The sequence below is a fragment of the Trachymyrmex cornetzi genome, unplaced genomic scaffold, assembly GCF_001594075.2.
Source record: "Trachymyrmex cornetzi isolate Tcor2-1 unplaced genomic scaffold, Tcor1.1 scaffold726, whole genome shotgun sequence".
NCBI classification, from domain to species: Eukaryota; Metazoa; Arthropoda; class Insecta; order Hymenoptera; family Formicidae; genus Trachymyrmex; species Trachymyrmex cornetzi.
Window position 1 is genome coordinate 344243 of NW_017300055.1, and position 16146 is coordinate 360388.

General features: G+C 31.4%; 1 protein-coding gene across 5 annotated transcripts in view; it reads left to right on the forward strand.

The window, feature by feature from the left end:
* LOC108767790 (uncharacterized) overlaps window positions 1-16146 on the forward strand; it is a 94769-nt gene that overhangs the window by 65097 nt on the left and 13526 nt on the right. For 3 of the 5 annotated variants that reach the window (XM_018517834.1, XM_018517835.1, XM_018517837.1), the window contains 2 exons: window positions 851-874; window positions 15092-15185. In XM_018517834.1, coding sequence (XP_018373336.1) covers window positions 851-874; window positions 15092-15185 — 118 coding nt within the window. The remainder of the gene's footprint in view (window positions 1-850; window positions 875-15091; window positions 15186-16146) is intronic. The other 2 variants (XM_018517836.1, XM_018517838.1) reach the window with 1 other exon arrangement.

A 16146-nucleotide genomic window follows, 5' to 3' on the forward strand; every position in this document is an offset into this window, starting at 1 on the left:
TATATATATATATATATCTGTGGCAAATATAATTATTTAGAAAAAAATACTTTTACAGTTGCAATACCCTCTTTCTTTTAATAAACTGAAATGATTATTAGTCGGTTGAGTATAAAACATTTCTAATATGACATCACAGAGGGAAAGTCTATATCGATCACTCAATTCTTTTTACTAGCCTTCTCGAGAAAGAAAGACGAAGTGGCCTATAATCTATAAATAGGTTTTCCCCGCTACTTTATCTTAATGTGCGTCGATAGATTCAGTTGGTGGACCTTGAATGCCACACATTCTATAATAATCTTCAATAAAAAAAGAGGAGAAGGAGGAGGGAAAGACAATCGCTTCAACGAAATGCAGATCGAGTATCATATCAATCAAATTGAGCGAATAGTTCTCAAAAGAGTTGTTCTGTGATCTGATATCAAACAAATGTTTATTGCGCTCATTAAATTAATGCATACCGCATGTAGAAGATGTGCAGTGTTCTATAATAATTAAAAGATCTTTTTTTATAATTAAAAGAATTATACTTACGTCCTACCGATTTTACTAATAAAAAATTGATTTTCCATTTCGAAAAATACACTTTCAAGTTTTGCGACATTAATTAGGAACGCTTGTTACGCTGTGTTACTGTTCGAAATTGATAATGTCTATATTTATAAATAAATTTTGAGAAAATCGCAGGTCTGCGCTGTCTTGTTTTCGTTTGGAGTACGAAGTGCCTCACTTTGTTATTATAATTATTTATTGATAAAAATATTTGTTAATTGAGCATCTGCAGATCATGTGGTCATTAAAATCAGCATAACATTTAATCCTGTCTGTTTCTTTTTTGTTGTTTCAGATCCATACTCGTTGTCGCATCTCGGTGAGTCTCCCATTTGCATGCGCAACAAAGTTATTTTTTTTTTGCTCTAATCTTTATCGACATCATTTAGTTTCATTTATTTCACACACACACACACACACATATATTATATCTGACTTTTTTTAACACACAAGTATAATTAATACGTCTGCCTAACTAACCCCCACTTAAACCCAACTAAAATTTAATGAATAAATTATATAATAATGTGCTATTTATGATCTTGCTTTGCATGGAAAGTCGTGTGCCCCTAGGCAGGAGGGGAGGTGTGCTGAACTTCGCTTCGCGTAGAAGATTGTATAGGCGCATGATACTAAAATTGCACTTTAAATATCTCAAAAAGTAAAAGAGAATGCCATTTAATTGTTAAAGCAAAGTTACTCAGGATGATGACCTCGACAACATATGTCAAGGTCATCGGACTGGATCCCTTGTAATAAATAATTATCGATTCCCTACATACTCCTGAAGTTTTGATATTTAAATTCGGGACACCTTGTATAAAAAGTATAAAGGAATCTTATTTCAGAAAATATATATTTTTTAAATTTACGTAGGTATCATGAAAAATATTACTATTCTTAAAAATATATTGTGAAGTATTATTACATTTATCATCTTTTCTCTTTACATTAAAACTTTTATTTCAAACGTTTTTTTTTTATGTTTCGCTTGTAATGAATTTAGGAATTCCAATGTATACTTGTTTTCTATTTTTTACATAAGTTTATGTGCAATTTGTTTTCCTAAAGACATTGCAGCCATTGAATTTTATAAACGCGCAGTTCTGAATTTTTAACTAATGTAATTTTTCATAAATGACGAAATTAACTGCAACAAATTCAATTGCGAACTGATTGATAAAATGTGATTGTGGAAAAAAAATGCAATTACGCATATCATCTATCACTTATGAAAAATTAATATTTCATAACTTCCTATTATATATTTCCTATTATATATAATATTTTATTGAACTCTCTGATATCTATATAATAATTTAAACTCGCAATACAGGTAAATGAGAATAATACTGCGCAGTTATTGGTGCGCCAAATTAATAATGTAATTTGTTTCTATTATATACGACTTATTTGTTCGAAAGTTTCGACTCCTTGCGAGTCATCTTCAACGAAATAATTTTCGAATGCCTTGAGCGTATCCGACAAGTTCCTGGTTACAAACAAACTTTCCATAAATATATGTCGAATGAGCCTCTTCCAAATTTCTGGGACGCAATTCCGTAACTGTCTTTATACGCTTACCAACAGTTGTCGGTGGCGTTGCGTAGATATTTTATATGATGAAAAAGCTGCGCAACGACACCGACAACTATCGGTAGGAGTGTAAAACAGTTACGGAATCGCACCCCTGGTTGGAAGTGACATTTCTTAAGCTCCTTTGTCATCCATGTACGTGTGTATTCATCCTCAATTTAATGTAATTAGTCTGATCTTTAATTTTTATCCGCGTCAAGTATCATATCAAATTTCTGATCGACTTCTGACAGACTTCAGACAGTAATTAATTATTTAATGATAATTAATTAATACTGCTTATCATTTATTAAACGACATTAAAACTTATTTTCATATATTATTAATTTATTGTGTATTTTAAAGTACATAATAATAATAATAATAAGTTGGTATCGATTAGTAGATAGAGATGAGAATATGAAATCGAAGACCGAGATCATTTCGGCGTTGATTGGCGCTTCGATCGGATGTAGGTCGCAGTAGAGGTCAGATGATAGCAATTTACGGTCATATCATGATCGTTATCGAACGAAAGCATTGCGAAAATAGATCACAGAAGTACCCAGTTGCTTTTACGAAACACTTTTCTCTCATTGTTCGTGTTTGCATTAATTCCAAGCTACTTAAGCTATCTAATCCTTTTTCTTAAATATCCGCGCATTTTATCTTTCTAAACATTATATTTTATTTCTTTGTCAAAGAATTCGCTGATGAAACAACGTGATGTAGAATTTATAACGAATAATTTGTATCCTGTATTTTTATTATATGAGGTGACTAAATGCATTATTTATTGTAAATGAATGTGCTAATTAAACATTTTTTTATGACTGTAAAAAAGAAGTTAGATCCCAAGTAGCAAAGTTTGTCATTTTGACGTTATATCTTGGGCCTTTACTGACCATTACTGACGTCTTAATGAAGTCAAATTGATGTTCTAATGTCACAGACGATTAACGTCATCGTGAGCCGTTATTTCGACGTTATATTTTGGTCCTTTACTGACCATTATACTACCCAACTGGTGACTTATGACGTCAATATGACATTACGGAATAGCGTTACGAAAATGACGTCACGGAATGCCATCGAATATAAACCTATAATCACTTTTTAGTCGCTTGACGTCATTTGTACAAACATGACTTGAATTTGACGTCAAAATGAACTTTGCTACTTGGGATGATACCGCTAATCTCTCTTAAGATATAGAGACCCCCTAATATCAGAGACTGGCCATGAGATAACAACTTATTGGTCTAATGATTCTTCGTCAAATCGAATTAGTCAGAGAATATATTTTTTTCTCTTGTACTAGAGTTAAAATGAGAGAGCATATATTTTTTACTACAGAGCTATTACAGAGCGAGCTAAAATATATCTTTTCTTGATATCTGAACGATTTTGTCGAAAAATGTCGGACCCTTTGTTGTGACCAAACTCTGATTACATTGAACAAAAAAGTCCTAACATTTTGCAAATAAACATTTTTTTCAACATTTATTGATTATAAAAATAATATATATAGTGATCAAAATTGAATAAAGATTTTACTATAATGACAAAATATACGTTTCTTTAAAATGTCTCATTAATTATAAATAAAATTAAATAGATTTATTTGCTAAAAATAAAATGTTTTTTCACCGTATTTAAATAAGAATCTATTTCAGTAAAATAAATATTATATCTCACGAATAAGATTTTAAGTACCTTTTTCTTAGTGTAGAGGATCTCTACTCTGACAGAAATAAATTACGAAATAATTAGGAAATAATTGAACTTTTTTAATTTACAACACACAATAACTTTTATTGCAATTAATATGTTATATTTGTTACAATATGAAGATATGTTTAAAACAAGAAAAATTAATATATGTTTTTTTAAACAAATTTCGCTTTCTAAGACATTACTGATTTAACAAAATGATCTAGATATGTAGTCTAATTTCAAGACTTTAAGTTGATGAGCTTAAAGAAGCCACTAGCTGATATTTCCTTTATTTAATAAATCACTTTTTTGTTCGCATCAAGAAACTGCAGCGACACATCAGTATATGCACATTATTTTTTGTACTATTTTATTGATTTATTGAAATTACGTGTTTTAAAGAAAATTGTTTAATTTATTCGTTCTTTACTCCGTCGGAATCGAGAGAACTCGGAACAAAATTGAAAGTCTCTACAGAGAATAATCGAGGTGATCAAGTCATGTGGTCCGCTTTGTGTAATAGATACCGCTACGTCAAACTCTAGTCGCGCTTTAATGACAGATATACTGCGTATACATTTCGATATACGACAAAGGATCGAGTTAGAATAGAGGAAGACACAAATAACAACACGTGGGGGACACTTGCGCCTTGACGATACCGCCGGAACTTCAATTGTACCAATCGCGAGACTCAGCATAATAACTCGGTTGTTTATCCATATGTGCACTTGCATTGACGACATTGACGTAGACGGGCGCAATTACGAGAGCTCGCAATCATCTGGATTACATTACGCGTGTCTGTCATTGTGAAAATTTTCGTTAACAAAATTCGTTCGGCACACGTCAGAAATTAAGCGCATTGCGACCGCTGGAAACAGCGCAAAACGGTATGGAACGTTACGTCACGGTGCGAAATCGTTTCCACTATGTGAGAAGCAGAAATGTCCTTGGAATCGCTTCATCTCTGCAAAATAACGCAGAATGAATTAAGATCATTCAAACTATATGTCTTTCAAGATAGTTTCTTTGTGTAAATGGATTCCTACGCACTTCTATTGCAAAACTAAAGACATTTTTAGTTACAATTTTTCTGAACTGCATTCCAAAATTATACAAGCATTTAAAATCCAGCTAGACCGTTAATGGCATTTATCTCCCGTTGGTTGTGTATACTCACATATATACGATCTTATGAGATTCTTAGTTTTAATACATTCCAAAACGTTATCTTCGAGGAAAATACTTAAAGAGGACGTTTTGGAATATAGCTCTTACTTTGTTATCGCCTTTTCCGAATGACGTTAACGGTCTCCTGAAAACGCTATTCTTTCGCCTAACAACTTTAATCGATAGATTTGATGAAAATTAGTTAATCTTTACATTAGGAGATTGTTCCGTTGTTACATTGTTATTTTTGTCAGGAATTGTTTGATCAAAAACATGAGACTATAATTATTGTTATCGTAAAGGTAAACATGTGAAGTATTAATTTAATATCTTGGAAAAAAAACGCCTGGAAAAAATGGTCCATGTTTCTTTTCTAAGAAAAATATGGTCCTAAAAAGCAATCCTAGGCCGGTATTTATAATTTATAGTTAGTCCGTTCTTATTTCAAGATCATCTTAAGTAATATATTGAGATGTAATACAGCTCTGTGATTGGTTTATGTGTCATCTTAAAACGATCTGAAATAAAAATTTATTATGAATTCCGACCTAAAAGCAGAAAGACCATATGCTCTTGGACGTTTCCTCAAGATGACGAAAAATATCAGCGTACATCTCTCTTTATTCATGCACGGTTTGATATGAGACAGGTAGAATTGTAAAGAGAATATTGTTCAAGGCCATTGGAGAGTGTTTTTCTAATTCTTGTTTTTACGTACATAAAAATGGAGATAAGATAAATCTCTAATGGCCTTGATCTTGACAAATATTTTTCAAGTCATGATCCTGAACAACATTCAAGAGGTTTTAGCCGTCAGCTGAACTAATGTACTGAAAATTTGTAAATAAATTTGGAATGTTATAGAGATTCCGGTTCGACTCACGGCCGAGTGATATTTCTCGCAATAAATTTATTTGCAGATTTTCAGTACATGAAGATCTTCTTAAAATGATGCCAATTGAACATCAAATTGTTAAATTGCTCGTCAATTTAATTTGTGATATTACTATAGTAGTTCATATATCAGTTGCGTTTCTAAGAACGAAAAATCAATTCGGAGCAATTTGAAAGACTTTACAAATGTGGTATGTAAATTTACATGAAATTATTTATAGCACTCAAGATCTAGCTTTGACCGATAGGCATTATTTCTTAATTATTGTATTTAAAATAATTTATTAAAAAATGTATATATATTGTATTTTATATTTTCTTATATAAAATACAACTTTTTAAATATTTCTTCTAGTATTTTTCTAAATTTTTTTAGATCTAAAATTAAACTTTTACTATTATTAATGCAAAATCATTCATCTTTCTTGAGATTCTCTAATCTTCAAAGATTAATGATCAACTATTCTCATTATTCTACATATTATTTTGTCCAGTTTCGTTTCTGTATGTATTATTCTCTATAATTTCATGTCATGTATCTCATACTGTATGTTTTTAATGCTTCCGTTTATTAACACACATTAGATTATTTCAAGAATATCCTAATTTATTTATTATTCGTCTATCGTTGATTTTTCCTGTGACAAGAAAAAATAGACAATTTCTCAAAAATTTGTTTCGAGATTTCCAGAAAATATTACGGGCAACGTCTACAAAAGTAAAGAATGGCCCGAAAATGCTCCAACTGCAAAATTGAAGCACAGTCACGTGCAAATTTCCATGACGATTTTTTGATAAACGATAAAAGCAGATAAAGTAGGATAAAGTCCATCAACTTATATTGGATCAAGTCCAATGTCTCTCGCTATCGAGAAATTTGCACTAATGCGCAAACTAATACGTTGCAATCCGGCAACATTCAGGGCGATACACCTTGGTTGCAGCTCAAAATATGACAGAGTCAGTTTTTATAGTTGTAAAAAGAAAGAAGTCATTTTTTATGAAATAAAAACACCGAGAAAGAAATTTTCGAGTCGGATAATATTATCGGTACTTATAATATTATCCGACTCGAAAATTTCTTTCTCGGTGTTTTTATTTCATAAAAAATGACTTCTTTCTTTTTACAACTATAAAAAAATTGCATGTAAAATTACAATTATAGTGGGTAATCCTATTATTATTAAAGGTAAATATTTACACACACGCTGTGTGTAGTAAACGATACTGCACATGCGCAGTCATAGTTAAGTATAGATGAGAAAAGGATAAATATACCACTTGGATTGACTTTTTTGTTTGATTGCGAAACTAGCGCTCGTTCTAGTAATATTGCATGGCTGCGTTTAGCAAAAAGAAGCAGCTTTGCAACTGTTGTTAAATTCTTTAATATGATTGGTTTACACATTTAGATTCAGTGAGAAACTAAGGGCAAGATCAGTTATGTTTAATGTCAATAGCTGCTGAACGCAGCCTATTTCAGTGGGTTTTACATAGATTTATAACATTCCACATAAAAATATGCTTTGTGTGTGTGTGTGTATTATCTACTGTTTAAAATATTAAGAGAATAATTAATTTTCATTATTAATAACTTTTTAATAAATAACGAACGACGGCTGCTTTTTGAATGTTACTCATGGTTGTATGATCTTGCATTATATGCTAAGATTTAAAGTCATTGGAATGGAATCCCCTAATCAGCAGTTTTATCTCTTTAGACTTTTTTTAAGCTCAAAAATTTTGAAAGCTCAAAAATAAAATTGTATTAAAATCTTCCAGAAGATTGTAATGTACTCGGGAAAAAGTGTTTCTTATATAATTATATATAATTACATAAAATTATATAAAATTATATACAATTATATAAAAAATTGACATATTTTATATACGATTATAGATAATTATATATAAAATATATCCATATGTATAGCATTTTTTCCGAGTAATTTAATAATAATATAATAATATGATAACAATTTGTAATTTAATTTGTTTTAAGTAATTTATTCTGTAAAGTATGTATGTCAAGAATGCATTATAAATAAATGCATTTTAAATCAGATAAAGTTTATAATATCAAGGTTCATTTAATACAATAATATATCGATATGATTAAAAGATATCGATATTATATTCAAAAATAATGTATGTATGTAATAATTTTAGCACTTATTCTGATTACACACATTACAACAAATTTTCAGTACTTTTAATACCAGTTTTAATTCCTTTGAACGATTTGTCACATAATTAACAAATGAAAAGAACCTTAAATATTAATTCATTTCTATTTATCGTGTCGGTGCAAGAAATCGAGTAACGCGTTTAAAATGCAAAACAGATTAATGCTCTCATTAAAAAAAAAATATTTTTCGAAGATAAGTGTAGTGGATAAATGACAGAGAGAGTAATTGTCACACAGATGTGCGTGATTCACGCAGAAAACAGCAAAAGTCACTTAATCGTTGATTAATCAGATGAAGTGCACGGATCAAGTTGATGAATCACCAGTCAACTCCAGAGAAAACGATTTTACAGTAATACGTATATAGAGTAGTTTTAAGATCACATTATTAGACTTCATCAATAGAAAAGATCTCGTGGTCCCTTCTAGAACATATACGCATTATGAAGAGCATTAGAAACTAATTTCACTCAAAAATTGTTTTTCAACTAGATCTCACTCGATATAATCTACATAATCTTCATTATTAATTTGATTAACTTCGACGCACTCGATCGTTTTATTTTTAGATAGTTGTTAGTTTTATTAATAGATTTAACATGTATACATTATTTAATCAGTTTAATTTTTTGTCAAATTCCCTATATAAAGAACCACTGATGAAATTGTATTAATTAATCACATCGCATGCAGGAGATTGAAGAAAGGTATTTTGAGACTCCTGGAAGCCATTCACTTCGTACGGTATTACCGTCTTATTATCGCCGATTTATTAAGTTATTTATACTATTAAGCTATTTTATCGCTCGACAAGCGCCTTATCCACGATAGAGCGGTGCTGCTGTTTTTAACGAAATAATGCAACGTCTCAGTTATACTGTTATAAATAGGGTTAAGCGGCAGCTGGATATAGAATCGAAGTTCATAAATCACGAGGACAGTGACTTGACGAAACGGTTGAAAAATCGGAAAATTTTATTTTCAAGATCTTATGTTAAACGTTCCTAATGCATTCTCCTATTTCGTCCTCAAAGTTTCACGAAAATGATGACGTCATGTAGGTTTTGTAGAATATGATGAACGGCGATGACGATGACGTCGAGAACGGCATTTCCCCGATTCTCTTCGAAGTCATTATCGTCAATCCTGACGGCGCGTGTGGTAGAATCATGGAAAAAAAACACTCATTTGCGCAGCCGGATTGCGTAAGCTGAGTGAGTATCCTGTCACGTTTGAATCACGTTGCGCTGATTTACGTTACCGCAACACTAGTCAGAAACCGGCTCAGAACGGCCCCATATAATCATTGTAATTCGATCACTATCAATATTAGTTAAATGATATTCAACTGAGCGAAAGTCCGAAGATGACGATATTTAATTTAATGCTTATTTAAATACTACTTACTTTTGAAACATATTGTTCGACGTACATTTAAGTCTTGAATGACACTACTTTTAACTAAAAAAGGTATATAAAGACGAAAGTAATTGCAGTTTTTTAAGCAATTCTACGTTCTATTTTATTGTACCACACTGTCCTATTAACCCCTGTTAAGCTGGACCCCCCACCAGCGCAAATTGAGTCCGGACATATTAAAAAATTTAGTGCTCTTTTGTTGCTAATTAGTTGCTCCAGAAAGAATGTTGTTGCTCCAACCGTTTAGCAGTAAACAAAAATGGGTGGGTCCAGCTTAATGGCAAGCTAGACCCCTCTATAGCCAAAAAATATATACAGAACTGCAATATCAAAAAACAAGTACGCCAGATTTTGTTGCTCTTTTGTTGCTCCAGAATAGTGCCAAGAAATATAAAAAAAATTAAATTGTTAAACAAATATCGATAAATAATTAAAATTGCATCGTCACGCGTAGCAGCGTCATGATTAAAAGCTACATGTACAGAATTAGTTGCTCACATGTTCTTGGTACCAAAATGTTCCATGTAACGTATACTATCGAAATATATCTATTTCCGATTTTGTTGCTAACTGTAACACATAAAAAATAATTAGTTTATCAGCATCGGCGCCCGCGCCGAGCCCCTTATTGTCTCAAACATTGTTTAAAGAATTTATTGCTCGCAAGTTTTTGGTACCAAAATGTTTCTTATAACGTATACTATCGAAATATACCTATGGCTTGAAATCTCTATTTTAAGATGCTATGGCCAGATTTTTAATTTAATGCACCCCTATCACTGTAACTCTCAAAATATGAGGCTGTGTTTGTCATATTGAAAATTACAAAGTTTGACGGAATGTACGGACTTTGTAAAATTTTTTTGGGAAATGCCTTTTGCAACGGCATAAAGTCCGAACTTTCTCATTTAATTAAAAAAAAACGATTTTTTTTCGTAAAATTACAGCACTTTAAAGTAGCTCTCGCATTTTTTACATATACTATTCAATACGACAACCTCATATTTTTGAAAGTTATAGTGATAGGGGTGCATTAAACTTAAAAACTGGCCATAGCGTCTTAAAATAGAGATTTCAAGCTTTAATTAAAAAGAAAAAACGTTATCCTACGATAATTTTTCGCAAAGTTATCGTCCGTCAAGGTTAGCCAATTTTTGCCCAAAATTTTTCTATGCCGTAATTTTTTTGAGCAGTGTATTATATTAAAATTCGTGACGGTATTTGTATGGGTCTATATTATATTCGCTGACAACTTTGTCAAGATGCTGACGATGACACTAGCATGGAACTGATACATCGACATGCGAATAAATTTCTTCGTCTTTAATATCATGACGTGATTCAGGCGACCGTGTCCTACATCGAGAAATGGTAAAGTGAATGGCCAATAACGAAACCGTTGTGAATCCCACAAAGCATTTTTTCCCTACTCCTTTTCCTTCTGTTTTCTACTCTTGACACTTTCTCTAAACGTAGGAAAAATTTAGTAAATCATCCAAATTTCATATTTGTTTCATAAAATTAGAATTAAAAGATTATAGGCAGAATTTGATATTAACTGTACTTAATCTCTTCAGAGACAAATTTTTTAAAAGATAAATTTTAATATCAATAGTATAACCAATAGTTTACGAGATATCTTATACTTTATTCTGACATATATTGACATAAAATATTAAATGTCGTAAACTATTAATTTTGTAATAATCGTACCATAATACTTTCATGAACAGAATAATGAGATGAATCAGTTGGTGTGCAGAAAATACATATTTGCTTATTTTAAAAATTATTCATTTTGCAGTCATATTTTTTAAAGCAACTATGTATTTTCTTTACATCAATTGATTCATCTCATTATTCTGATCATAAAAGTATTAAGGTATACGATTATCAAAAAGTTAATAGTTTTATGAGTTATTTAACATTTTATGTCAATATGTGCCAGAACAAAAAGTATGAAATATCTTGTAAACTATTGAGTTTTTATATCACTACCTTAATACTTTTATATGTACAATAATTAGAGGAATCATATTGTATAAAAAAATTATACAATTCCATTTTAAAAAATGGAGGTGACCTTCACATCTTTTTGGCGCCTCCACGTAGAAAAAAAACATAATCAAAATACGTCCCCGTCGAAACCGTTCCACTTTTATTTAAAATATTTTTTTATATCATTAAAAATAAGTGAAACATTTTAGATGGTCGATTTAAGTGAACCACCCTGTATTAATCCTTATAACATATAACAACTTGAAATCATCTCTTGAAAACTCGAACAATTTTAAGATGAAAAATACACACTTTCGCAAGGACAGTCAGTTTTATTAGTATCGTGCGCTTTAGTTATTAAAATATTTAATGCGTTGTCCTTGTGCGTCGCAGGAAGGCTTCTACATTATTAACGAGTACAGTACGAATCGTTACATATTAATAATACGAATCCTTATGTAACGTATGTTTACGTATTTTTACTGTTTATCGTGAGCCAAGTATTATAGTTTTTATACACACAGTATAATACACAGTATAACACACACACACACACACACACGAACATTTAATGCACTATAATTAATACGAGATATTTTCCTACATTTTACTACATTTACTATATTTTACTTACACTTTATTCTGCCACATATTGACATAAAATATTAAATATCTCGTGAACTATTAATTTTTTGATAATTGTACTTTAATATTTTTATGAATAGACTAATGAAATGAATTAATTGGTGTAAAGAAAACACATAGTTGCTTATTTAAAAAATTCATTTTATCTATATATTTTTTAAAAGCAACTATGTATTTTTTTACACGAATTGATTCATCTCTCATTATTCTGATTATAAAAGTACTAAGGTACGATTATCAAAAAATTAATAGCTTACGAGATATTTAAGAGGATCCGAAAGACGATTAGTTATAGTGTAAGTAGGACTTACACATAGAAGATGTACGTGTCTCTAACGCATCATTACATACGGAATACTTTATGTAGTACACCAATATCTCACGCACATACACATAAATTTTCGTATAACAATAACATTTTAATTAGACGTTTAAGTCCAATTCTAAGAACTCTACGTTGTTTTTTCGTGCAAAGTACTAGTCTATGGACTACTATTTCATAAATACAGATTGCACAGCTTTTATATGAAGCAAATGTTGTCACGATGTTGTGACGACTCTAGAATGCCATATTGGACTAAGAAATGGTAAAGATTTCAATTACGAAATTTTTTTTTCAGCATAATCTCCACCTCACAGACACGTATTAATGCGTATACTTTAATCTGGGAAAGAATTTTCGAATCTGTAAAAGAGAAAAGAAGTAATTGTTATATACAAAAATTATTGCGTCGGTAAAACAAACGACTTTAGGATCAATATGAATAAAATAGTAAAGTATAAAATCAAGCCAGATTTATACAAGAAAGTATAAAATATCTGTTAAAAAAAAACTACATCAGAAAAATCATTATGTAAAAAACCTACACAGTTTCATTGAAAAAAATTAAGATCACCTTGAAATTTTGGAGGCATGTCCACCTAGAGAGGATCTGTGACCATCAAAAGATGTCTCCCTTGAAACAAAATGAGTTTTATTTAAAACATTGTTTGGAATAACAAATAATTTGGTATCAAATGACATGGTAGGGTCTCGCGCCAAGTGAACGCACAGCGCCAGTAAGTTTTACTTGAAACATTGTCTGCAATAACGATAGTTTGAGAAATAATTGCGTTCGAAGCTTCAAATGCGACACCCTGTGTATATATAATTATGTATATATAATATATAATAGTGCACAGATAACGAGAATGTATATAATGTGAATTTTCTCTTTTTCTAAAAATAACTAAAATTTTAAGGCAATACTTTACTTCACACTCTTCTATTTATTATATCATTCAAATAGTTAAAGCAAGTCGCATTGAGAATTGATCTTGGGAACATTTGAATTTTCCGCCATCATCCGATATTATCCGCCAAGATCAAGCAATTATATTGACATCTCGTGACGATCTTATTTGATTAAAGTTGATGAAATGTCCCCAAACTTAATTCTCCGCAATGAGAGAGGCTGTTTGAATTTCCTGAAATGTTGTGACGATTATTTTCGATGAGGCCAAAACAGCAAAGCTCGGAATCTGCCAACGGCGTCAGCTGACGGCAACCTGTGGGCTGTTTGTGACAAACTGGACAGGTTCCAAACTATTCACGGACGAGACTTAAAGTATTCCGCCGTGACGGTCAGAATATTACGCTGATTCACCAAACACGTGTGCTCCCATCACGTACATTAGGTACTTAAAAAATCATTCTACGCAGCGCACAACTCATTGGACATACTGATTTAGTCTGCATGATTTTATTTTAGTCTAAGAAGAAATAGGACATTTTACGAACACTTACTACAGGATAAGAAAAACACATCTGTTTCTTTCGAAAAACAAAGAATCTTCTTATTCGCTGAAAATCTCATGTTTTCAAAATAAATCGTACATTTTCTTTCTATTGGAATATAAGCTTCTTTCATTTCTTAAGAAGTGTTTTCGTTTTGCTGCATAAATAAAACGTATTTCGTGTTTGTGGGTACTGCTTCTGCGTATTAGTCACGCGAGCTGTGCACGTTTTGTCTAGAAGCGGTCCAATCAGAGAACGAATCTGACAAGAAACTATAAGATTCGGTTACGATAGGAAACGATTTGGGGAATCTCACGAAGCGGGAGATGTGCATAGCGCTCCATAACGACTCCCTTTTCATGTAATCCCTTTTGCCCCGAGTCGAACTCATAAAGGTGGCGTTGAACTTGAAAGGACGACGGGTTCTTCTCTTCTTTCGCGACTGTGAGAGAAGTCGGGGAAAAATGTGACTTGGCCTTCATCGGGAGACCATCCTCCTCAACCGAACGAGTTTGCTTCGAATCGGTTCACTCCTCGTCTTCGCCAACCTCTTTCAATCTATCCAGATTGAATTATCCCATAGAATAATCCCAACGATTTACAGACAACTTACATTTCTTCCTATATTAAATTAATACCAGCTTGATTATTACTTTAAACTAGATTCTTAAATGACCGTGGATATTGAGCTTGTTGAGTGGATATCAAATGCTTGAATTTTAATAATCTATTAAAATGATTCTTTAAAAGCGAATCCCTAAAATGGAGCTCTATGATGAAAGTAAATGAGATCTTTTTGACAGTACAATTTCATTTAGTTTTGTATAAAAATTGATTTAGAGATCTGATATTACTTGGAAAATGATGTGATCGAATTTTGTTATTTGGTTAAAGAGATCAAAATTTTCTGTCTGTTACTTTTTGAAAGGACAATCCAATCATTTTGATTAAAAAACTTGGATATTTTCAATGAAGATATGTTTAGATCTCCCCTTAACATTTTAAATGCAATGAGTTTAAACACGAGGATCCTTAGATTCTTAAATGTCCTTAACCCTGAATACTCCGAATGTTGAATTTGAATGGATTGATAAAAGAAAGATTAATTTTTATCTTGAACAAAATGATGAGACAATGTTTCTTTGTTGCAGATCCGCCTACCGGTAGTATCTACATGATAGGTGGAGTGCTGATCGCTATGGTTCTGGTGGGCGTCTTGATCGTCTTGCTCGCTGTAACAATCAGGTAAGTGCCACTTCATCATATACTGTCTTCCGTCGTTGACATTATATATTATCAACATCTCGTAACAGTCTTATCCATCTGTTAATGGTTATTAAAATCCATCTTCAGGCTATTCTGATATGAATTCTGCACAAAATTCATGGTTATTAATATCTTATCGTGATTGTTTTGTTTTATTTTGATACCTTTCATAACTGACTCAAAAAAATATTTCATTATACATATATTAAAATAATGATCAATACAGAATAAAATCATTAATTCTGGAATATCTTCAAATATAAAAATATCTTTTTTTTATTGCAAATAAAATATTGGGTTGATCAATAATTTCCCGGTTTCTTTAAGTGTTATACTAATTAAAAATATTATCACAGACCATCTCTTTTATTTTTTTCTGTGAAATTAATTTTTATCAACAATTTAAACGAACTTATCAACAACTGTGTGTTTCAGCTTATCTGCAGCCTGTTTTTTAGTTTATTGTAGGTTAGGCTATTAATAGTGTTAATTAAGTAATTCACATTAGCGCAAGTGTGATGGTACAGCCTTGTGAGTGACATTAAATGCAGCACAGTGCTCAAACGTAATCGGAAAAATACGAGTGGAACAAAAAATAGCGTGGAATAATTTCGCGTGACTAGCACACAATAATTGCGGCCACCTAACTAGATCTCGCATCGACGAATTACGCGCTGAAAATCATTAATTAAGGCCAAATGTCTCTTCAACCCCTCTCTTTCTCTCTCTCTTTTTCTCTTTTTTTCTCCACTTAATAGCAATGTCGATTAAGCATAACGTTTGTAAAATGTGATGTACCTAAGTTAAAAAATGATAAAGAAATGAAGCTAACAATGAAAATTTCTCGAAAATCCTCTTGACAAAAACAATAGAGATCTATATCAATTTACATAATTTACAATATATTTATAAAGATTTATAAGGAATCAGTGGCTTAGCC